Source organism: Neolamprologus multifasciatus, chromosome 15 (assembly GCF_963576455.1).
Source record: "Neolamprologus multifasciatus chromosome 15, fNeoMul1.2, whole genome shotgun sequence".
Classification (NCBI taxonomy): domain Eukaryota; kingdom Metazoa; phylum Chordata; class Actinopteri; order Cichliformes; family Cichlidae; genus Neolamprologus; species Neolamprologus multifasciatus.
The window spans coordinates 10444606-10470984 of record NC_140453.1 but is presented as its reverse complement, the minus strand read 5'-3'; the positions used below and the strand labels follow the sequence as shown (position 1 = coordinate 10470984).

General features: G+C 41.2%; 1 protein-coding gene across 3 annotated transcripts; it reads right to left on the bottom strand.

Annotated features, from left to right (window-relative positions):
* Window positions 1–306: 306 nt before the first annotated feature.
* Window positions 307–26135, bottom strand: rps6kc1 (ribosomal protein S6 kinase B1). Of its 3 annotated transcripts, none has more exons than XM_085133218.1 (16): window positions 25940–26135; window positions 24581–24616; window positions 23375–23495; window positions 21788–21903; window positions 21618–21711; window positions 21452–21505; window positions 20555–20977; window positions 20103–20227; window positions 19788–19886; window positions 18060–18107; window positions 17406–17538; window positions 13992–15629; window positions 12136–12225; window positions 6534–6616; window positions 4710–4805; window positions 318–3952 (listed from the first exon to the last, which is right to left on the bottom strand). In XM_085133218.1, exons 1-16 carry the CDS (start codon window positions 26039–26041, stop codon window positions 3851–3853), a joined length of 3360 nt encoding a protein of 1119 aa, XP_084989344.1. In that variant the 5' UTR covers window positions 26042–26135; the 3' UTR covers window positions 318–3850. The 3 variants fall into 3 exon arrangements, 2 of the variants coding, with proteins under 2 accessions (XP_084989345.1, XP_084989344.1); XR_014869398.1 differs by having other exon boundaries at window positions 3903–3952; window positions 4710–6292; XM_085133219.1 differs by lacking the exon at window positions 20555–20977 and having other exon boundaries at window positions 307–3952.
* Between the last annotated feature and the right edge of the window lie 244 nt (window positions 26136–26379).

Here is a 26379-nt window from a genome sequence, read left to right as displayed (position 1 = left end):
CAGAAAAATAAACTGGTTGAGTTTTGGAACAAAGTTCTACAATGAAAAAAAAAAATCTTCCTTTTATATCAAACAGGATGGAAATCAAAAAGCATGGCGACAACAAAAAAGAATCATCCTTTTATCTGTCAAACATGGTGGTGCTTATGTTAAGGCTTGGACACGCATGCCTGCTAATGAAACTGGCACGCCAGCATTTGCTGATGGTTTCACTGCTGACGGAAGCAACAGCATGAATGCAGACGTATACAGGCACTTTCTGCGTGCTCAGATTTAGACAGCCGAGTCGAAACTAACTGGACAGCAACTCTAAAGAGCTTTTAAATAGACAAGCAGGTAGACTAACGTGTCAGTCCAATCACCAGAACCAAACATAAACTCTAATGATCAGACTAAACCACCAAGAACTTAAGAAAGCTTTGAAGCTGAAACTTCAACTACACTAAAACTTTACATTTGTAAGTGAAAGTGTCTCACTGCAAACAGGAGTCATTTCTGAGCTGTAGCAGTTGTTAACGCCGATCACACAATCTGATGAAAATGTAACCAGGAACTAGAGAAATCATAAAAATATGCTTGGAGGGATCCTGCAGCTATTGCGAACCCACTGAAGGCATAACTCACATCTGCACTGAATAAGATTGACAGGCTTCTTCTCTGAACTGAAGTGAACCTCTTGCCCTGAGTGTGTGTGTAATGTGAGACAGGTCTTATGACAAGCACTAATAAGCCCAGACTCTTGACCCCGTGGCGGCTAAGCTGACACAGAGGAATGCACTACGACACTGCTAACAAACTCCTGCGACCTGTGCGTGGATGAGCGAGTGGCACGTCAGGTAATGGAGACAAAGCGGGAAATACTTCACATTCAGGTCACTGCGCTTAGACTGTAATTTATTTCCTCAACATGGAAAAAGCCAGAATATTGATCTCTAAGAGAATTCGCTTTGATTTAAGATGTTTAATAAAAGCATCCCTTTGAGCACACAAATGTAACTTCAACTCACATTTTAAACTAAACATGATTTATTACAGTTTTTTTTCTCCACCTTTCAGGTCAAGGCACGTTAAGGACACTGATGTTGCTCTCATTTGTTTTGGCTAGAGTTTATTATGTAGCTAAATTACTTCCTTCTTTCATCACAGTCCTTATGGGCCTTTTGAAAATAATCCAATCATTAACTGCATGAGGTATGTTTATAGTAATTATGTACAATACTGTGCAAAAACCTAGAGCCACCCATCAAGTCTTTCAGTTTTTCTTTGGACATTGGCTTTTGTATTACTCATTTTTAGTTCCATCCTTGTACCTGAACATTTTCAGAGCTTTGTTTTCTTTCTTAGTTTTTTTTTTTAAAAAGCCAAGTAATACTGACCTATGAATCATCCAAGCATAAAAAGGTACCTACCTCGAGGGATGAACCCCAATTATGCCTACAGATAACAGACAACTTAGCAAACAACCAATTTTAGCAGCCAGTCACAAAAATGTACAATTTGTTTCCATTTATTTAGTTCTGCACCAACAAGGTGATTCCCAAAGTGCTATTAGTCAAAAAACTTGGCATATCTCAACACGGGGTCAAGTCTGTAAAGAGAAGGCAATGTGAAAGTACCTTAAACCTGTACTCTTTCTTTTAGCAAGGGATGAGTCTGTGGGAAAAGAAACTTAAGCTTTCACCGTGCATGTGATCTTAGTGACAATTTTCCTTATGATTTAATGCTTTTGATATACATCCCCAAAGTTGAGCCTTAACAGTTTATATGGATAACTTAATCAAACTAATAATTCCCATGCACTTATGAAGAAGAAAATTATTCATTTATGTTGTAGTGTTAGCAGTTTAAAATATCTGTGCTGAGTCTGTGAGGATTGTCATGCAAATTCAACGTTAAGGGGCCATTCAAGAAACTGCAGCTTTTTGGCTCTATGTTTTTGTTGTGTTTTAGCCCTGGAGCCTGATTTCCACACAGGTGCAACCTCAGTAGTTTGCCTTTTTACTGTGAAAACTGCTCATTGCGGTCCCGAGTGTACCTCTATGTACTCTCCTACTTTACAAAGACTCTGATATTAATTTTATTGGAAAAATTGTAGTGACAGTTTGAAATAGCCGTAGAAGCAAAATGAGGGCAGAAAAATAGTAACTGGACCAAAAAAAAGGTCCCTTGTGCATTAGTGACTGCTGGGTATTTACCATACTGTGTGTGTGTGTGTGTGTGTGTGTGTTGGCATGTTTGTGTGCCGTCTCATATTGCGCTCAACATGACACTCAGCAGGCGTGACATCAGCTTTCTAGGAGTATCATGCGTCCAGCAGATAAGACAGGTTGTAGCCTCAGAACAGGAAAAAACAAATTAAATACACACACAGCTGCTTGCACTTAATCACTGTGTACACACACAAACACACAAAGCATCACTACTGTACATGTGCTCATCCAGGTATGTTTATTGTTTTCCAGAGTGCACTGATACGACACTGACCACAGACAAGAGTGAGCATTAGAAAAACAAAAAAAACCCTCATGTCACATTTATGTTTATGTCTCATCAAAATGGTTAATAGATGGATGAATACTGCAAAAACAGAGTGCAGCATCTAACAGCTGAGTGATTATCCGAATATTGATTAGACAAATGTATTAAATGTATCGAAATTGCTCCAATAAAGCCTTTTATGATTATATCTGATACATGGCATGTGACCATAAAAACGTAAACCTGTCAACGTAGGCAGCGCTAACGTATCTGCGGCAAGTTAGTAGACGTGTTGCTCCACCACAAAACGCACACAAAGAAAAAGGATTTAACTGAGCCAAAATGATTGACAGGTTGAACGTAATCACAACTTTGACACCTGGTGTCCTTTTGTTTATCCTTAAAAATGTATATTTACATGATACGCATTATTTATATATTTTTTTATAGTATTAAATATCCTAATCCTACATGCACAAAATGCAGTGTTGTACAACACAGAGAGAATTTTCTCTGATAATCATAAAAACAACCTTCTGCAAAAGGGCTGGTTTTAAATGTGTAGCTCACGCCTCACCCTTTTTCATTCTTCACTGAAAGCGTTACTGACCACACAGGGAGGAGGCTCAAGCCAACCGGCCCTTACAGAGTTACAGTCTATCAAATAATTTAATCTCATGGTAACTAAATTCTCCATATAACAGTACCACTCAACTCATATCACTTAACTATTTTGTTCATTCGCCTTGCATAGTGTCAGTCTATTTTACATTTACTGTTCTTGGGCTGGTCTTCAATAAAAGGATTTCACACACACACTGCAAAAAAGTAGGTAATCATATATTATACAACACACAGCCTCATGTCAGCTAATCTCAGTGGGCTCCATGAGGAATGATGTAAGTGTCATCTATGGAAACAAACCGAGCGTATTGCACATAGGTCTTTAAGAAAGCTGACTCAAGTGACTGAATAGCTTACAGTACTTAATGAGGGAACAGAAATGTCACCTCTCACTCTCAGTTAGATCATTTTGGCTACAGCTACTATGCGCAGAGTGGAAATGCAACAGTGTTGCAGTGATCATCGCTCTGTACAAACACTTACTGCGTAAATTATTGCACCACACGTGTTGAGTGTTCCCTGCACCAAACGTTACACAGTAAATGAGATAAAGAAATAAGCACTGAGCAAACTCCCACTTGGCAAAACTCAGACATGGGGGCTGCGTGGCTGTAGTGAGAGGAAAAAAAAAGGGGGATCAAAGTTCAGTTTACTGTATTTGTGTGTTCGGTCAGAAGGAAGTTAACTGAGAACAGCCAGTTTTTTTTTTTTGACGACAAGCGACTCTGCTTTCCACAATGGGGTGAGTCTATTTGGGCCACTCCACTGTGGCAAAAAAGGGGTGGGATTTGATATCGTCCACACCTCCCACACCTGCCCCCAGTCTCTCTGTCGGGTTGTACTGGAGCAGCTGCACAGGAGCACAAGACAGAAATTGAAGAGAAAAAAAAAACATTAATGAAACTAATAATTTAAATGACACAAATAAACCATATTATTTCGAAAACCTTTCTCAACTTCTGAGTTAAAAACAGTACATCTGACAGTTTCAAACAAGCGTATTGCAACGATGCACCCAAAAATACCAAAATCAAGACATCAGGCAGATCCAATAAATACGGTATACAGTCTGTATATGCTGTCACCTTGTAGGCATAGCCACACTGGATTACTGTTAGCTTTATGCTACATTAAGAGAGAACAGAGAAATCCAGGCTGACCACATTAATATATATCCAAAGATTACCAATTCTGAGGATTTGCAATTAGCTCTAAGATATTAGCACAGTGCCAGCTGTGTTATTAAGGACATGTCCATCATCAGTAGTGTATGTTCATCTGCCATAATCTGTCTGACAAATGCATACTGTATATTCCTTATCATTTAATGACGTTACAGTGAAGCTTGGCTTTTTTAAAAATATATTTGGAGATTTCACTGTTGTCTCATTGCACATCTCAGAGATTAATAACATGTCTGGTGGAAAACATCAGTGAATGTCAACCCATTTCTTCCACTGTATTTGTTGCATACTAATCACTACTATAAGAAAGTATTAGTTGTTCTTCCTTTGTTCCTGGGAAAGCCCTACTCAATATCTGTTTAGGAGGGAAACCTAATTCTGTGTACAGCATTTAAGTTAGTAGTAATCACACTAGACTCTCACCTGCTCTAGCAGAGATCTGGCCTCATCCGAAACAGACTCGGGGATGTTGAGCGCCGTGTGACGACCGATTCCTGCTGGATGGCAGCGCAGCAGAGACTGTGCAGAGGGAAGGAGGAGTGGAAAGAAGAGAGGTAGATAACCATCATGTAAACACAGAATATACGGACACCCGCAGAGCACAAGTCAATGTTAAAGCACCAGGACTGGACAAATAGGGAGGAGATCAGAGAGCGAGAGCACCTGAAACAACACTGATCACACCAACTGCAACAAGCTAATGATTTCAGCACTGTTGCTCTTTCTTGGAGCCGTCCCTCTGTGTGTGTCACATGAAGTGAAAATCACAGGAAAAAGAAAGAATGACAAAAACATTATTGTGTTTGGTTCGTTTGTTCTTCGCTTACACAGAGAAAGCTTCCTGGAAGGGACAGCAGCTCATCACCGGTAAATGCAAAATGTTTTTTTTATGTTTTGATAGGTAAAACCTGATCAGGTCAAATTATCAGTTCACTCAGAGGAAAATAAAGCAAACCTAATCCTGGAAGTGAGAAAAAGTAAGCAGTAAGACCTCCAAATGCTTTCCTAACCACAGTATATAGCCCAATTGTTGAAATAATTGACAATAATGAGTGTAATCACCGCTTGTTGTAAAAGCACTTTTCTCAGTGCATCTTCACTGACAGGCTGGAAATGCTAGAGCAAAATCTGTGCACCAAGCAAAAGCCTTAAACTGTGTGTGTTTGTATTGTGGGGGGGGGACCCTGTGTGTTTTTTCCATCAGTTAGGTCGGTTGGCTCTCTCTCTCTCTCCTGATACGTGCTGCAGGAGTTCTGGCTGCGTTCCTGGCCGCAGTCAAGACTGCTCCAGGCAAGATCTTATCCTGCAAGGATCAAGAGACACTATGTGTGCCTGTGTGAGTGTATCCTTGCCAGGACTGTACCAAGACATAATCATCAAAGGAGACATCTGTGTCACTCAGTTTGCTTTTTGTTTATTTATTTGTTTTGGGATTTTTTTTTCTTTTTTTTACCCAGGTAAGTAGTTGTTTATTGTTTCAACACAATGGCCTTAACCTAACACCCCGACTCATGTCTGAGCCACTGAAAAGAAGCGATGATGGCTGATATGAAAATGTGCCCACTGGCAATCAGTTAGAATTTATTCAAATTTAATAGACAATGAAAAATTGAAGGGACGCTCTGCACCTGCACTGGCCGTTTGTGCTTGCATCCGTGTGCGAATTTGTCCTTCAAGAGAGCAGCAAGTTATAATTAGCATGTGTTTGTGTACATGCATGACAGCTATAAATGTATCCGTTATCTTCAAAACAAAAGGCTCTGAGATTCTCCCCTTTCTCCCAAGCCGGTCTTAAAAGATGGTCCCCTCTGATCCTGGACCAGCCGAGCTGCAGCACCTTGAGAGCTGCCCTGGTCTTCACCTTCCACGGCGATCTAAGGTCGGTGTGCTCCAAGCCCAGCGCTGCTCTAGGAGCCAGCAAAGAGGCCCGGTGAGAGCTGACCCCATGGCCCAGCAGATGGAGCTCAGGCTGGGGGAGAAAGTCACACCGACACCCCTGGCACTCCCTGAGAACCAGAGTAAGAGACTGCAGCCAAGACGCACCTCACACAAACACGCACACACCAAAACAACAACCTCCACCTACTCAAACACATACAGACACGCGCGCAGAATCACACACAACCTGGCACGACCATAAAGAGTGTGAGAGAGTTGAAAGCCAAGACACCTACAGACATCCCACAACACCTTCGCAACAAAGATAAAAAAAACAAAACAAAACAGTTTTTGTACTTTTTGACTCACCATGCCTGTCAGGAGTTCAAACAGGATGGCGCCCAAACTCCACCAATCACACGATGCCGTCTCCTCACCAATACCTCCCACCTCTGAAGCGAGAGCGAGAGGAGAGAGACAGAAATGATCAATAAATTAAAAAGCAGAGAAATCATCTGTGTGTGGGAGAGGAACCCAGGTAGCAATAATAAACTAGTGACAAATGTGAAGTCGGGATATGATCAAGCATACAGACGTGGAGTCGTTGATCTTAAGCTTACGATAAACTTTAAGGATCTTGCTTTTGTGCGACCGTTTCAGAGTAACAACTTGGATTAATATTTTGCTTAATTGTTGCAATCAATTCGAAATGAGCACAAAAACGTGGCCACACTTGCACACAAAGTGTGTGTCTCATAAAAGGGTGATTTGCATAATAAAAAGCAGTTAAATTGAGGAAACCGTCTGTGCTGCAACTTCACGCCATCTGCATGACCTGACCTCAAACACAAACACACACACTCATGCAACACACAGACACTCAGGCAGCACATACACACACACAAATCAAGAAAGATAGAGCAGGAACACTTGAGGGAAAAAAAAAAGAGAGTAAAATATGTTGTTCATTTTTCTTTACTCCCACATTTTCTTTTAGTTGAGCTCAGGGCTAAAACTAATGACATCAGCTTGTTTGAAGAAAAAATTCTTCATTCAAGTATTTTTTTGCTCCGTAAAGTGTCAGAAACTAGTTTCCTATTTTACTTACATCCCAAAATTATGTATTTTGTTCAAAAACGTGACAGAAATAACTCTGATCTACAACCCATCTGGCAGGCTCCGCAGCACAAGTCTAACTAAGACACAGAGAACAAGAGTGACACTTGTTTGCAAAAGTCAAGCGCGTACGGCAGCTCCATTGGGTACCAGATGGCCTCTTGTGCCGCTTAGTGTCCCTCTCCTCTCCTGTCCACAGGGAGGGGGTCTGGTCGCCCACTGGGCCGGGACCCAGGGTCATGGTTGTGTGCGCCCAGGGACCTGGCTCCTCAGCTGGAGGAGCATATTAGACAAAGACCCCTCGTCTCCTGGAGGCTGCTGAGAACTCCAGGGGACTATGCAGCTCTCTTGCAGCCAAGGTTAGAGAGGGCTATGATACGACTTGCATGTTTCATATACTCACAAACACACACACACGCGCACGGCCAACTGAGCAACCAGTCTTCAGGGCTCCCCAGGACTACTGTTTTGACAGCCAAGGAGAGAAGATCGTCATTGAATGGACCAGTGATACCTGTGTAGTTATGAGCTGGAGGGAAAATACTGGACACACACACACACGTACGTCTCAGAGCAAGGTCGATGTCATCACAATGGATTAATGTCTAAGGAGCTGCAGGGAGAGTACAGTGGAGCTGGCTACACTTACCGCTCTGTCAGAGCGAGGCAGGAGAAAGGGAGATGCAGAAAGAGAGGAGAGGATGGGAGAATTAACTGCATCCACAGGCCATGGGTCGTGCAAAGCCCAGTGTTACAGTGTGCTACACGATGTGCACATTTTCCACACTGAGCATACTTAAACTAACTTTGCATTGTATTTCTTCAACAGCTCAAAGAAAAAAAAACAAAACACGAGAATTCTAAGACAACAAAGGGATACAGACAAGTTCGGCTCCAACGCAACAACAATACAGTGTGTTCACCTCATGGCCTCTTCTTCTTCCCTTTCCCCTCAACAATGAAGTTCCCTCCTACTTTGTATCTTAATCACACTTCATCTCCTCCCTCCTGGGGGCCATAAGGAACTTTCTCTCTTCTCCTCTTGGTCTGACTTCCCTAAAAACTTAACCGACAGTCATTACCAAAAGAGGAAGTCAAGTATATGCAGGTAGGAAGTAAGGAAGGATTGATGTTTGCTGTTCCAAGGCAAGGCAAGGCAAGGCGGGCACTGTGTGTAAAGGATCTCTCGACAATTTAAAACAAAGAGATTTACACAAGACATACAAGGTATAAATACATTTGTATAAAACGATTCCATTATAAAAACGATACGATGAAACCACAAAGAGACTGTGAATAAACTTCAAGTTTATGTGCAAAACTAAAGAAAAGAAAAAGCCAAGACCCTACACCGTGCATGAATGGAATCTCTGGATTAAGAAGGAACTTTAGATCAACACGAACATCTACAAATATACACACACTTGTGAACTTTTGACCAGTGTCCAGTTTTGCCTGCAATCTCAATGATAAACTAATTGAAAACTCCTAATCACGTGTAAGTTGGGCCAAGCAGATAAAATCCTTTAACTAATCTGACTAACAAGCAAACAAATCTTAGGATGTCTTTCTGGGAGTTCCTTTCTCAAGGTATCATCGCACAAACTGATCTACTAACGTTTGCAACTACCATTAATTCATTTAACATAGGAAAAAAAGGATATCTTATTTTTTGCGCTTGATAATGAAATAAACTGACTGCGCCATTTAGTAAATCTGACCCTTAATTTTATGATGACACGGGTCCAAAGCCCTGACCAACATTTGGAACCAGTAGCTGTGAAGTCCAAACAACTTTGAATTGATTTGTAGTGAAGGTTTCTTCTAATTAGACAAGATGACTCAAATGTTGCCAGTAAAATGACCCCATATCACAACAAAGACACCAGATCACCTCCACTCTAGGGGGCAGGGGGTGAATTTTCTTTCCATCTGCATGTACATGTATAGCCTCTCAGCCTGGGGAAACATTAGCAGCTGAATTATTTGACATACATAAAAAATGTGAGCAATGACAGTGTCACTCAGAATCTGGTCTTTCATCTGACTTGTTAGAGTGACATACCAAGATAAGGTAAATCATGATATAATCTAGAGGTGACTGGTCGATAAATTTGCAGTTGCCTTAATGTAGCTCAGAGTTCATGTCCACATCAAGATTCCTGGCATATTTACAAGCAGAGTAAACACACTGAAATAGTAAAGCAGAAGTACTTTAAGGCTTCAGGGTACATGTTCTTCTTTGTATAACCTTTCAAAAAATAATGAGATGATGGCTCTGTGTCAAAAGGAGAACTAAACTGTAACTTCAATCAGATCAGGCGTGGCTGAGCAGGTAAAAGGACTTAAAAAAACCAAACCAAACAAAAACAATAAAACAAACAGTGGTTATGATGATCGTGTCCTCAGGAACTGCCTTGTCACCTCAGAGAGGAAGAATATTTAATTTCCCTTTTCTTAGAAATCGAAGACAATCGGTTTTGGCTGTGCTTCCTTCTCAGCAGAACAATAAACAATTCCCATTTCTGCTCAAATCAGGTCGTGTTCGCGCAAAGGCGTTTTTTTTTTTTTTTTTCTTACCAGGAACAAAACATTAGCCATCTGATGTTTATCAGTAAAGAAAAAAATGGTGAGAAAATAAATAAGCAGAAGTGCTGGACAAATGGATTAATGCCCTGCTGCCGATGCATTTTCCAAGAACACTCCTGTGTTTTTTTGGGTGTGAATATGTGTTATTTAAAAACATGTTTCTCTCCTTCTGACACACACACACACACGCACACACAGTAGGCCCCCTGCTAGCTTTCTGGCAAACATTCATAAATCTGTCATCAGGAATGAAGCCATTGCATGAGTTGACCCTGTCTGGATAAACAGCAATGCATAACAAGGGCAGGACACACACACACACACACACACACACACACACACACACACACACACACACACACACACACACACACACACACACACACACACACACACACACACACACACACACACACACACACACACACACACACACACACACACGTAACTGTGTGTTCACATACATCTAAAGACATATGCATGTCCATGATGTAGAAGTCATCTGGTGTGACATAAATAAATAAACAAAGTGTGTGACAGCTTCTACATTTTAATGTGTCTTTATGGATGAATTTTAAATAAAGATGAGGCAGAACGAGACGCTAGAAAGAGAGAGAAAGTTGCCAGCCTTTGAGTAGGACAGTCGATATATGTCGAAGCGGTCTTTTCATTTAACAGCAGCTTAACACACCCCCTGTTGGCAGCTAACATGCATTACATCCTTAAATTCACATGGGATCAACTTGTTTGACTAACTAGACCTTTCACACTTAGGCCGAGGTGGGTTCAGTTTCAGCTCAGTTCACAGGTCATCTGCCTTTTATCACAGAACCACATTTTCTTCCCGGTCACATATTGTCATAAAATGTTTTTGATGCTATGGCATGAATTACACTAATGTGAGCCAAACACATTATTTTTTCAGGAGGAACTGCAGATGGTTTAGATAAAGGTGTCATTTTGTTGCTGTCTCCTGCTCCTCTTACCATTGACAGACGCTGTCAAGGATGACTTCCATTAAATTAAAAACTGTAAATTTTGGTTTAACTGAAACATTTTTATATCATTTTAAATGAAATATATTTATGGTTCTGACCAAATATGATACATGAGGATAGAACTTAAAAAGCTTGCATAAAATACAATGCATTAAAAAAAATCTTTTAATGAGGTTGTATTTACTGGATAAGCATCATCCGCATATTACAGTTTACTCATCAACCACGCATTTGAGACTAGTGTAAAAATTACCACTGCTTACAATAACTGAAGAAAAATAAACAAGTGGGATGTCTTTGCTCACCATTTAAGAGTTTAAGCTAGCTTCCACATCACTCACAACACATGTCTCAAAATGTATGCACTTCTATTAGTAAGCTGTTAAACAAGCTGCTGCCGAGGGAATAAAAATGAACACTTTGGATATTAAAGAGAGCATTTGTTCCTTTCAGATTTATTACAAAAGTGAGACACTGTACGTTCTAGACAAAAGGAGGATTTAAATCTGAAGTGACCTTCCTGACTTGAGCGAGAGGATGAATATGAAAGAATAGCTAAATATAAGTGTGTGGGAGAGTGAATGGGTGTGAGGGTCATTGTGAGTGTCTCAGAATGCATCCAGTGTTTTCAACTAGCCGCTAAAACATTTTGAGAAGATTAAACACATCACGCACACTCTGCCTGACAGCCTTAGTGTGAAGCCACCTGCTTAAAGGACCAATACATTAGACGGCACACATACATGTACAAATGCCCAACCACGCATGCTGAAGGGCTAAGTAGGGACTCGGTGCTGTAGTCTAGCACCAGTTTGTTTTAGGCAGCTTTTAAACAGCATGCCAGAGCTGCCACAAGCAGGCCCGCCGTGCTACCAGTTGACTGCTGCACAACAGCGCACTCTACAGGACATCAGAACAACTACAACGAGATTCAGCCACTCACATTTGTGGAGGAAGAGTTAAAAATGAATGGTGTTTCTTATTTATCCTTAATATACTGACCAATTAGAAAGGTAAATAAAATGTATAAGAAGTATTTTTAACCCCATAAAAGATTTGTGTACATTTATTTTATTTTGTTAGTTTTTCAATACTTCATATTTCATTAGTTTATATAAAAAGGAGCTTTTCTTTGCAAGCCCCTTTGAGTATTATGGTGGTGGGAATTAACAAAAGTCAGCATATAATTAACTGCAAATATACCCGCTAACTGATAAAACGAAAGAAATCAATAGAAAAATGTACTGAAATCATTGCATATGTCTCACCTGGTGCACAGTACATATTGGCAATGGCCTGTTTGTCACAGGATTCCTCCACATCACTCCAGCTGCAGAAGTAGGTAAGCTGAACGTGACCTAAGATGAGAACAAAAGACAAAGCGTTCAGCTTGGAGTTAAACATCAATCTGTTGCTCTGCCTCTCATCAAACCAACACAGTCTAGTGTCACCCAGACACTCAACTTTTCAAACTGTACACCCCACCTTTAAAGCACTTCCTTCCTCCATTCCTTTCTGCCGCTCTACATCCCTCTGAACTTTTCAAGCACACAGCCCCAGCGATTACTCCTGTTTAGCGGGTACCCGTTAACGCTATCATTAGAACTAATGGTGTCATTAGGTAGCCGTGGCCATTAGCCTGGGCTAGCCAGACTGATGCACCACACTAGGCCGTTGATGGGCCCTTTAGAACAATAATTACCACCAGGGAGACGAAAACAGCCACTCAGCTAATTAGATGCTTGTTGATAACGAGGTGGAGAGAGATGATTGTAGGACGACAAAAGAAGAAGTTGAGGGGGAATCTGTGACCTCATGGTAAAACAACGCTTTCGCTTCTCAGAGAGACTTCATTCTGCTAAACAGATTAGATCATGGCTGACTGATGAAGGCTGTGGACTGTATCTTTACAATGCAAGTTATCCAGTTTGGGGAGGGAAAAAAGGGCAAATTAAACATGACAACTGTTATATACAGTAGCTGCTTCATGGTGATTTATTTATCTCTTTTTAAACCTGGTTTTGTCCAGCTTCTGGTAGATTTAATCAAGATTAGATTCATCAAGTGCGCATTTAATTTTCATACTGACTGTTAAAGGTTTAAATTGCTTCCCTGGTTTCTTGTTTTAGTGCATTTTATCATTTCATGTAGGGCTGTGCAATATGACCAAAATCTCATATCCCGATATGAAACATCTATCGTCCCGATAATGATATAAATCACATTTTCTGTAAATTCTGTGAATCTCGGGTAGCTGAAGTGTTTCTTGCTGGGCGTGTACCTGGAGTCGACTGTTTCAACTGATGCAAGAAACTACACATTTTTAGACATAGGTTGTAACGGCCGCCGTTTTCTTTGTGAGTATTTATTACACGCCGTGCTGCGGGGAAAAGCCTGCTCTAACGTTTGAGTCTAAGGTTTATTTTTTAGCACCTGACGACTCTTTTTTGCTTCTCATCCGTAAATACTCTGCATACTTTTTCACGTGATTCAGTTTATTTTGAAAAGTCTCAACAGGATCTTGAGCTTTATTGTGAAGGATTTATGTGGAAAATAAACAAGCGGACATGCGATGGTTTTACCGTCGTTGTTGCCAACGACAACGCATAAAAACAGGCGCTTGTCCGTCCGTAGTGTGGTAATATAAAATATAAGAGAAAGAGAGAACTTTAAGAAATTAATATAGCCACTACAGTGACCATCAAAACGATGAAAAAATATTGCCGTAAACAGTTTATTTTGCAACATCACGAAACAAACGATAGCGTAAAATGAAACGATAGATGTTTTTATATCATCATCCGATATATATATCGTTATATCGAACAGCCCTAGTTTCATGTGTAAACGGCCTTAACATACATGTTACCCATGTACCCAGTAATCCACCAAGAAGTGACGGGAATGATGACTTGGGGTAGCTATTGCCAAGGTTGGACCAGAGTGGTAAACTAGACTAATTATTAACATTCTGTCATTAAACTGCATATCCTTCTTTCTTTCCTTATCAAACATAACTAAATATTAATTTTGATCTTATTCCCTAGATTTTTCAGGACTGATTAAATGCCCGACAGAATAAAAACAAAACCCTTAACACAATTATTAAAAAAAAAAGTCTAACCTTGGTGGTCAAGCAGGATGTTATTGGGATTTAGGTCCCGGCAGATGATCCCTTCTTGGTGTAGAGAATCCAAGGCTGTCACCATCTCTACTGCCCAGCACCGTACAAACTCCTCCGGGATATGAGCTTGGGAAGCAGCCAACAACAGCTTGTCCAGCTCGGCAAACAGCCGGGATACTTCTTTATCAAATTCGCTACCACCTGTATTACTAATAACTCTTGATGATTCGTCATCAAGTCCTAATAAATTCTCAACCGCTCCACAGGCCTCTGTGCCATTTGTGGCCGAGTCAGAGCCTGTGCTGTTTGGAACCAAGTCTGTGTTTACTCTTGCACTGGGCTCTAGTTTCTCACTATGAGAGTCAGTGTCTGGAATGCCTGTGTCAAGAGGGAGGTCATTATTTTGGCGTTCAGGGTGGATAAACATTTTGTCAGAAGCCTCTTGTCCCAATGCCAGACTGTAGTCATCCAAAAGCGAGTTGAATGGAGATGGAGATGCAACACTCGTGTCACAAGTTGCAGAGGCTGTACATAAAGATGAAAGGTCCTGCTCCAGTAGCTGTTCCTCCTCTTCCTCAGGCTGAGTATGAAGCTGTAAGACATCTGGCTGGATGAACTTTTGAGGAGAGGCTGTGACCTCGAGGCCCAGACACACTCCTGAAGTCTCCAATTCCTCCTGTAAAGAGTCTGCAGTCCCGCTCACTACAGGGAGGTTCACCAAAAGGTCTGGTGGATGCCCCTCATCCTCCACTACTGCTTCTTTAAATGAGATCACTGGCACTGACTCATTGGAGGCTTTATCACTACAGTCCAAACCCCAAAGATCCAACCCGGGACCTTTGACCTCCTGAGCCAGCTCTGGAAGATCCTCAGTTACACCTGAGTCCAGGTCGGACGTAGAAAAGAAAGGGACTTGTTTATGAGAGGGACGCTGCTCTCCTAGTTCAAGGCACATAACCTCGCTTGCACTGTCTTTGCTATCAATACGAAAAAACTCCATTGGCGTGTTCTTGGACTCATCTAAAGACAGAGGCACAGCGGGGGAACGTAAAGGACTAAAGACTTCATTGTGATCCTGTCCCTCACCACGGTTTTGATCGCTGTCTTGGGCATTACCGCTTTTATCAGACAACTCACTGAAGAAGCCAAGCTCCTGAGAACTGATTGGTGAAGAAAGGCTTTCATTGCTGAGAAGTGAGCGGCTACGTGACGATGTGGTGGTCGTTGCATTAGGTACCTCTAATGAGAGCATTTCCTGCTCGCTCTTCTCTTCCTCCTCCTGCAGTGCATCCGGTTCTACTTTTTCCTGTTCGTACTCATTGCAAAGGGTCAAATAGCTGTTGGTGCACTCTTCTTCAGAAGTGGCTCCAGAGTCAGTTTGCTCCACAAGCCTGGGAGGAAGAACGCTTTTAAGAGGAGAAAAGAGGCTCTCGGGTTCCTTCTGTAGCCCAGAGACAGACTCTGAATCAGCAACAGGCACCGAACCACAGCTGGCAGAATCTACATCCAGCTGTGGCATGGTATGTTGAGGAGAGCGCACGGCGGTTGTGTGGCTCTTCTGGATGAAAGGGATGTCAAAGCTGTCCTCTGGGCTGGAGTTATGCATGTATTTTCCAACGTGAGACCACAGTTTCCCACCTGAAAGAAGCAGAGCATTAAAAAGAAAACAGTGCACAATATGGGGAGAACCAGAGGTATCAGAAGTAGAACTTAGGGAGCAGACAGAAACAAATGAGACAATATTAGCTAGATAGTCACTTTCCTGTTTTTCTTTGTGATTATTATCATGAACACATAATCTTGTTCTTAGGAAACAATTTTCTTTATCTAAAACATTTCTGCTCCAGTGTTAACAATAACAACTTATCTTCCTGTAGACCAGAGGTCCCCAACCATTGGCCTGAGGACCGCTACCAGGCCGCAAAGACAGAAGAAAATTGCTTAAAATTGTATGTATTTTATTTTTTATCAGTTTTCCAGACATTTTTACTTTTCAAAACAATGCCACTTTCGAGTTGGACTTAACCCCTGCACTTAACTTAGTTCTGAGGGTTTTTTTTGCCCCCCATGCATCAGTAACTCTGAAAGCTAACCCTCACAAAAAGCTGAGGACAATGGAAAGAAAACTGTATTTAAAAGAAAATGTCAAGAATTCCATTTAAATTGCAGCTTCAGGTGCAACTTTCGCAACAGGTGATTCACACGCTCCACATCTACTCTGTATGATATTGCCCAGCTAGCTAATGAAGCCATGAAACAAGCTCTGGGCTCTCACTGATTCTGCATTATGGCGAGTTGGTATTGATGTGATAATCATGTAATAATTATTGACAGTGCATAATATAAAGTGCAATAGTTATATTTACATTACAAGCTGCCACCCTCTAGTTCATGATAAAACAGGGGCCCACTGCTCTAGAGAACACATTACAGATCGTCTATGTGGAGAGGTCAGGTGACTAAGGTAACCTTAACATCAAATTTTACATAGGATGTGCCTCTACACTCTTCTTCCATTCTTCACTTAAAATTTACTGGTACTTGTTAACTGACTTAAGTACAACAAAGTATTGGCACACAGATGAGTTTGAGGATTCCTATGCAGGTAGAAATCCCCATTTTTTTGATACCATTTTCCAGATGTGCTTCTCACTTTTCTGAATCTGAAAATGCTACATCAAAAAAAAGTGGCTACATACACACAGACATACATACGTATCACACGCAGCTGTAGTGTAAGTAATTGGGAGCTAGCATCTGCTGTGTGCAATTAGAATGAATACGAAGTTCACAGTGATGATAATGATAGCGGGGCAGCTCGATGGCTTAGAAAGTAAAACCATCCACATGTTGTTTTGTCCAATGTCACTCAGGTCACTGCCTCTTTCCGTCTGCCCGACTATCCTTATTCAGCCTATCAACTACCTCCATGTTAATACTATAAAAGCAGGACTACTACGGGATGTTTTCGTGTAACAGGAGTGAGTCATAATGAGTGAAACGGTTTCTGATTGGCTTTATCAAATCCTGCTGAACATCCCCTTATGAAATTCAATACTGTCCACTAATATTAGCACAGGATGGTTATGGAGTACACCAGATTGAATAGGTTACAGGGCGTTAAAAAATATGGCTGCCATTCATAGTATGCACTCACCCACGCACACACATCCTAGAGTGAGTGGGATGTAAGGATGCCCAGGTGTTGGCATAGCTAATGAAGCATGGTGCCACCTGGTATTCAGAATAATGACCTGTGACACACACCCATCTCTATCAAACATCTGTCTGGAACAAGGGCACAGAGAGGGGCAGGAGACCGGAGAGTCAGGAGAAGGAGGGGAAAAGAGAGGTGGAGGTAAAGAAGACAAATGAGGGAAGATGAAACAGATGAGACTGAAATGTGTCTCTTACCTTCGGCATACTGCAGCAGAAGAAAAACGGTGTCTTCGGAGACAACAAACTTTCTCAGCTGCACCATGTGGGGCACAGAGCGAGGCATGATGTTCGTCTTTGTCCGCCCACAGTCACTGCTTTTCCTCAAACCCTGCAATAAAAAAAGATGAGAGGTGAGTCATTAAAGGGAACATATGCACTGATTCAAATACCAAGCATTTAAGTAGAAGATAAGAAAAGAGTGTGCATGAATAGGAGGAAAAAAATGTGGCAAAGGAGAAACTTCCCATTAACCAAGTGCTAGTTATGCCCTGTGGCAACCCAAAGTCACCGGATTCATCAAGCTACATACAGCACAAGAGCCGCACAAATCTATCAGCGCTACATGTAAAGTTCACATCGGGTGCGAGAGTGTGTATGCATGCATGCACGTGTGCGCACGCGTGTGTGTAGTCATTTATGCCTGTGCGGTGCGTTGGCATCTGGCACACGTCTCACACCTGAGAGCAGAGGAGCTGACAGGGACAGGCCCATTAGAATCAATTACACCAGTCACACACAGGGGCTTCTGGCACACTTCACACTTACAGTCAGGACGACGAGGATGCAGGGCAAAAAACCCACACCAAAACATAACGCGCGCACACACACACACACACACACTAGACTTACTTTCAGGATGAAAGTCTCTTGTGTTCTCTTGTCCATGACCAGAAGAACCTGCGATAGAAGAGTACCATTAATTGCAGGACACGAAGAGACATATGCAGACTAAGATGATGTAGTGGTTATGTCCTCCAAAGCAGTTTTTTTTTTTTTTTTAAATGACCGGGTCAGGACACACATAAGGTTTACTGAGAGATTAATGCAGGCCCCTAAATTACACTAAATTGACACTACTATGTCAGATCCTGTTGTGCCAACCAAACTGCAGTCCCAGCGATATTATACAGAAAAACAAGAATCAACAGGGCTTTAAAGGATATAAAAGACCTAAATATTCTTGGAAATATTCTAGCAAATCTGGCCATTCCTTGGTCCTTAAAAAACATTCAAAACAAAGTGAGAGTCATTTATAACTCTGTTTATATACAAGACTGAGCATCAATTTTAGAGAACATGTGCTGTCTAAAACATGTCACCACAGAGCTATGCAATTTGTCATGACAGAGGCAGTAATTACTAGCAGTGTCATCACTAAACTGTCAGATGTCAACAGAAAGGGAAAGCAAATCCTTTTTCCCCCCATTTAATTTCCCTGTTCTTTTTCACTCTTTCCCCCTTTTTCCTTCCTGAGATCTTCATTTTCTCCCTTCTTCCTCATTTCTCCCTTCCTCTCTGACATCTCCATCGCTCGTTTACTCCCTCCCTGTCTCAGGGGAGAGCTTGAGCATATGTGTGCGACCCAGTGTGTGTGTGTGTGTAGTGCATGTGTATGTTTTGAGAGTGCGTTCTCTCCATGTGACCCTGACTGGGACCAAACAGGTGCAGGCTAAATGGATATGAATGGAGCAGTGAGTAAACAGAGTGGCGGTGCTAGCCAGGGTGCTAATATAATTAAGAAACAAACATCAGGGAAGGGGGGAGATAGATAGGAGGGGTGGGTGAGGCGGTGCTGGTGGGGGCAGCAGGGCGAGGACCTCTCTCCATCTGTCCCCGCTGTCCCCATTTAAAGTAAAAGGAGGAAGGAGGAGGGGGTGGAAATAGATAAGAGGAAAGAAAACACCACTGCTGGATAACTTCATCTTTGATTGAGTTTTTTTGTTTTGTTTTAACGCCTCAAAGACTTCTGACATATTGTGTATTTTGAGTGCACCTCAGTGGAGTTATACATGTTGGTATTGTGTCAACGTTTTCCTTAGGGTTTGTTGTTGTGTGTGCGTGCGTGTGTCTGAGTGAGTGTGTAGGATGAGCATCATTGATTCAGTGTTGTGTGTCGCTCTCTGAGCTGCTTGCCAAGTCATTTCATGGCTGAGTGGAGAAGTTGCTTCGCCGGCAGCTGGTTGAGAGGACCAGCAACCCAAACTGACCTTGTGGTAGTCATAACTGATGCTAAACATACACACACTCAGCCCTTACCATACATCCAGTAAATCTACTGTGTTTTATTACCCCTGATAAAAGAGATGGTCAAAGAAGTAAAGGACACACAAGGAAGAGAAATCTGGAGTTGGATAACATCCATACTCTGGGTCGAAGTCATCATTAAATTAACGAATGTCTGCTAGCCCTGAGTGTAATTATTTTGTGAGAATTCTGCTATCAAAAATGAAATGTGTTTTCATTGAAAAATTACTTGGTAGAAAAAAGGCAAACTGGTGATTGGGTGAATGAAACAACATTTAAATGAAGTCATATAGTCAGCTTGGAAGATGCAACACTTGTAAATTGGAAGCATACCTTATCTATGACCCCTAACACCCTGTAAGCTCTCAGCTCCTCAGATGGACTCTGCTGCCCTCCTCTGTTCAAAGAAGAGCAGCACTGTACCCCAAAGGCCTTGAAAAGAAAAACCTTTCAGTGTTTCATACATATGCAATTAAATCATTCATTCAAAAAGATAAACTTATTTCCTTTAATCATTTAATCAATTCATTCACAAACTTATGTTTTCACTGCAGTGCATGTGAGGAACCTGGTAGATGCATGCATATAAAGAACATTTGTGTAATACAATACAGAAAGCCTATGAACCAGCATTTCACTCCCACTCACCACTGTTTGTGTTGACCCTTGACCCATGTTGCTTCTCAGATACTGACTAGATATTTGCTCTGCACGCATCAGATATTCGGCAGTCTTCTTTTTCACAGCCTCTCGCCGTGTAGCACTTGGCTCACCTAAAGAAAAAAAATGTAATGAATATTTTTTTAACAAAGTAGATCGAATAGAGTGGAGTCTAAAGTTAAAAACATGGAATTTAAATGGCTTACAAAGCAAAAATGATGCATTTATGCTTAATAGATCCTTTATAAGGTACATTTGTAGTGAAATTTTAACAAATTGGACTTCACTGTTTCTGGACAATACTGTTTCTACATTTCAATAACTGCCAGTCTACAACATCAAAGCAAGTTTTCTAGGTAAGTTCCTGAGCCCAAGTGTCACTCAACTTAAAACTACTATGAGACCATATAGAAATGTATTGAGCTCTTGGTCAAACTAACCTTGCACGCCTTGCAGCAGCAAGTCAACTCCACTGCGATAGTATGAAAAAGCTGCCTGGTAGTCCTGTTCCTTCTCCTTTTGGACAGCAAAACAAATGAGCTCACTGGCTTTGTCCAAGTAGTCTGAATTAACGTCCTTAAGGTTGCCGCCAGTGGATTTTTTCAGACTGCTGGGGAAGAGCGGTGCTCGACCTGGCCAGCTAACCTCTGGGTTAGGGGCTGAGGAAGCAGGGACCGGGGCAGGTGATGGAGTGCGACGTACATGCAGGGAGGGCAAGCGAGGGCTGCAGCTGCTGCTAATGTTGGTGGCTCCCCCTTGTGGCTGGTTTGGGGAGGTGTGACCTGAGGCCATGCCATCATCCAACTCAGCCAAAGAGTCTGTGTCCACCGCAAGGGAGGTCAAGTCGCTGTCACTGGATGGGCCTAGGAATAACAGGAATCCCGCGGTCATAACGGACAGCTACAAACATAAACCTTTAACAAAACTACATCATCATCATCTTCCTCTGTTTAGGGGTAGCCACAGTAGATCACCTGTCTCCATCTCACCCCATCCCTAGTATCCTCCTCTGCATGTCCTTCTTCACTACATCCACTAACCTTCTTTGTGGTCTTCCTGTTTTCCTCCTGCCTGGCAGCCCTATATTGATTGTCCAAAGTTTCCACTATTCCTTCTCTGCACATGTTCAAACCATCTCAGCTCTTCCTCTCACGTACTCATTTCGAATCCTGTCTCTTCTGGTCGCTACCATCTTATAAATCTTTAGTTTCACTCTTCTGTCACAAATCACCCATGCTCACCCTCTCCATCCTGTCTTGACTCTTTTTTGCACTCACCATTTATTAGATCCATATACATCCCAAAATATTTAAAGTGTGCATGTTTATTGTACATACCTCCATACTCTGATGTGAGAGTCAAATCTTCTGCCCCACTGATATCTCTCTGAACTGAAAAACATATCCAGACATCGCAAAGCAAATTTGAATTAGCACCTACTAATCAGCACCTAAGCTGAAAGGAAGACTAATAACAGGAAAGACATTCTGTGTGCAACCCTACCATCAGAGCTACAGTCTGATAGAGTGTCAGCCAGGAAGTCAGAAAAGGGCTCCGCTGGTCCAATGAGCTCTGAGCCGTCATGGACCTCACCACCCTGGACAATAAAAAATACTTCAGTCAAAGGTTTTTTGCGAGTATTCTTGTGTTTCGGTCAATGTGTACTAGAATACCTTGAAGAAATCTTGGATATGCTGGCTATTGTAAAGAGCAGGGATATTAGCTGAGAACTGCAGGAGATCCTCAGAGCACTGTCTTCTTTCCTCAATCACTGAGTCATCAAAACGACCTACGACAGGCACATACGGATGCAAAAAACATACATAAGTGATGCTTCCATTAAGCAAGTGATTATACTGTATTTATTATAACTAGTGCCTGCTTACAGTATAATAAGACCAAGCTATCTGAAGTGGACAAATCCATCTCTACAAAGCAGGGCTGCAACAATGCGTCGATATAATTGATGACTTCAACTATGAAAATTTGTCACTGTGGAATTTTATTCTCAACGTTTTAGAACATTTATTGTCATGTTCTAAAACCATGCACTAAAGACATTACATATAAAACACATGGAAAAATCTGGAAATCAGTTTTTGACACAACACCGGCACCCTGGAGCTGTGACGTCGACTCTGAATGGGTCAGTTTTAAGCAGTCAAGTTAGTGCATTGCGTTAATGCCTTGTTTGTGTTCATGTTTGCACAGTAATGTTTATATTAGCTTACCTGTTGGAAACTTTTCATGGATGACGCTTGCTAAGCAAACACTGTTTCAGTTTTGTCGGCTAGTAAGTGAAATGCGATAGAAAACCATTAAACAGCAGTAGCTACACTGTCTCCTAGTTTGTTTCTCAAATTAATATCAGGATTAAACAGTGTAATTGGCATTGATCGCTACACCCTCTGAGAAACTAGGAAATAAAACCAAATTTGGGATTAGTAACGGTCTTTTCTAATTCTGTTTTGTTCAGCTTTCCTAGTATTAAGCAAAGGCGTATAGATGAGTTTGTCCTGAGAAGAGGCTCTTGCACCTTTCAAATGACTGAAGTCATGACAGAGAGGATCCTCAGCATGATTATCACCAGCTGGGGACATCATCTCAAAGATAACAGTCCAGAGCATTTTCACTGCAATCGTGCATTCATGAATTAAATCATCTGTGAACTTTGGAATTTTTTTTTTATTTTAGACTGGAAAAAAAATCTTTATGATTTAATTTTAAGCTTTATTTAAACTTATGGACAGAAGCCATTTTTCGTTTCCTATTTGCACATAACTTTTTTTTGCCAAAATACTACTGACACTTTAATTTGTATTACCCAATTTTTTATCTATTTAATTTTTATTCTCACGGAGTTCCTCTTGAGTAATGTTTAAACACATTTGATTATTTTCAAAATCCTTTGTTTCCTGTGTCATTATTTTAATTTGCTGTGGGACGAGACAACAGGGTAACAGCGGGAATAAGAGTTATTGAAATAATTGTTGACCGATTAACTAATCAAAGAAAAATTGGCAGATTAGTCGACTAACAAAATAATCTTTAGTTGCACGCCTACTACAGAGTCTAACATTCGCATTTTTCTTTGTTCAAAATCTCAACAACTCAAAGATGAGGTACTGTAGGATCGAAAGAAATCTCACAGAAGAACAAAACTGTAGAGGAGTAATTCTGTCAATCAAGACAAGCTTTCGCTCTGGATAATTTTAGGGCAAATGTGTGACACAGGGGAATAGAGAAAGTCATCTTCTTACCAAAGACCTTGGCCTTAGCAAAGGGAGGAAACAGCTCTGATTGGCCACATGCATTCTTGTGCAGCTGCCAGAGATTCTGGTGGAGTTTCCGGAAATCACTGTATCTCTTCCACACCGTTATCTACAGAAAGACAGACACAGAAGACACAGATAAATCAATCATTTGGGGTTTAAAGATCCATCTACCTTTAATTGAATGGATTATGATTATTATCGTTGACTGAACAAAAGCAGCTGATTTTCTACTTGTTTGTAAATGCAATCTCATTGTCACCAATAATGCTATCAAATCACTGCTATCTTGTTAAACTCAAAAATAGCTAACATAACAACCAGAGTACTCCACAGCCATAAACTCCAGAGACTTTTCCCTCATGTGACTGCTACTAGGCCAAAACATAAATCAATGTAGTCCACATTTTGCTGTCATCTTGTGTTTCGAAACTTTAAATACAAGCCACAACAACCAGAATGAAGCAGTTACTTAGTGGAATAAAGAAAAGCATAATGGCCACATATTGAGATGCTACTGTGGTGTGCGGAAATTTTAGGCTGCTGGATGGTGTGGGGAAAAGCTAGGCCAACATCCTCCAAACAGGAAGATTACTCAGTAATGGAGGTATGTGTGTTTCTGGCAAAACATCTCTCTGTCTCTTAGAAACACATACAGTAATTGACATCATGCCTGTTGCATTAGCACTGGTTGTGGGCTTAACTGCATTCCTCAGTGTGTTTGAAATGTAAGACAGCATGCACGCACAACACAGACAAGTATGGTTGGTTAAATGCTCTGTAAAACCGTGTAAAATGAGCAAAACAATTGATGAGTAACTTCGGTGGATTTCTGTCCATACCAAGGCATATATAGATAGTAAGCATTTAGATTAAAATAAATAGTGCAAAAGTTAGATATGAACAAGTTTCCAGGTGTAGGCCTAATTATCTGTAAACTACATTTCACAATGTTTCTGGTTAAAAGAGCTAAGCTTCGGTTTCAGGATATAATGTGTAAAGAAGCCATAAAGCCAGATTCTGAAATTCATGAATTAAAACGAGTAAAACTAAATATCTGAAACTGAAATATCTCCTTGCCATTATTTTTGGATGAGAAACACAGTAGCCCCTGTCTTGGTATTTCTCAGTTGTCAAAGGTAAAGAAGCATTGACCACTCAAAAAATGGATTGAAAAAAAGCTGCATGTCTTACCTCTTGGACATCCTCTGGGTTCTTCCTGGAGATTATCTGTGTGAAAGAGGGAGAGGAGAAAATCCATGTGAGTAATCCCTATCTCTTGCTAGAGCAACTTCCTTGCAGGGCTGTCACAAGTATGAGCAGGGACAATGCTCTGAGTGTCACAATGATGGCATTATGTACAGTGACGGAAGTCTCGAGTGTTAGAACGAGACATCACCCAGAGTCAGGACAGCAGCCAGACAAAGACACTCAGCCTGCCCCAGTCCAGTTTTTACAATGCGAATGTAGCAATGTGATCGCATAAGTGCTGATTAATAATCAGATAAATTCAATCATCAGTAGGCACGCTGCTCTACGCATCTCACCCTATTCCTAGCATCTTCCTGTCACACTAACCCTCTGCATGTCCTCCTTCACTACACCCATTAATTTTTCTGTGGTTTTCCTATTTTATTCCTGCCTGGCAGTTCTAAATTAAGCACCCTTTGCCCAATATATCCACTATCCTTCCTCTGCATAAGTACAAACCATTTCAGCCTTGCCTCTAAACAACCCAAGCTAGTCAGTCCCCGTGATATAATCATTTCTAATCTTGTCCATCCTGGTCACTACCAATGAAAATGTTAACATCTTCAGCTCTGCCACCTCCAGCTCTGCCTTCTCTCTTTTTGTCAGTTCCACTGTCTCTAAACCTAAACCTAATCTCCAACTTTCTAAACCTTCCCTTTGACTTTTACTGCTATCCTCCTGTCAGAAATCTCCACTGGCACTCTCCACCCACTCCACCCAGCCTGCACTCAGATGCTTTAGATGGTTGACCCCAGGTATTTAAACTCATCCACCTTTACGAACTCAGCACCTTGCAGCTTCACTGTTACACTTGCCTCCTCCTCATTCGTACACACGTATTGTGTTTCGGTTCTGCTCAACATGCGGATCATAAAGTACTTTATCTTTAACACAGAAGTGTTAAATAGTTTTATTAGCTGAAAATGTAGCGAAAAAAAAAGAACGAGTTGCCACCTCCTGAATATCTGTGTATCACAACACTAGACATTACATTAACTTAGTTGCTTAGCATCAAACCATTAACACCCGGGTTAACTCTGGGTCACATTCAATTCGCCTCAAATCGACAGTGTAAGTTAGCAAATAGAAAGCATGTATTTTGAAACAAGAGAGGGTATGAATGTGCCCATTAGCTATACATATGTTCTCAAAAGCTGTCGCCACTTTTAATTCACCGCCACACGGTTAACCTGACGTTTTTATTTGGGTCCCTTTATAATCATAACAGCTTGGCTAACACTGCTAGCTATTGACACCTAGCATTAGCCTAGCCTTCCCAGTGCTCATCGTCTATTTACTTACCCTTGCAGTGACTTTGTACACAGTGTAGCCTTTCTGGTGCTTCTTGGGATCTGTAACAGTATAAAACCGAGCAAGTTCTCCTCTGTCCCGCTGTGATATCATTCTGATATTGACAACATTGCCGAAGCTACCAGCCGGCTAGCCGTACACATTCATTCTCTGACTGCACAGTCAGTAACATGCAGACAAATAAATCAGAGCGCCCCCTTTAGGAAAGCAACTGAACTGTAATCTTTGTCTACGGGAATGGCAGTTCAATTTGCTACCGGTGCATTTCTTTATCACGTGAGTGATCAGATTTCTTTTAAACGCAGAAATTAACAATTAGACATTAAATCAATAGAATAAATGTCACCAAACAGAAAGTAATTTTTTGTGCAACATGGGAAGCATATTATGTCATGTACACTTGATCTGTAATTAACTGTTAATCTTAACAA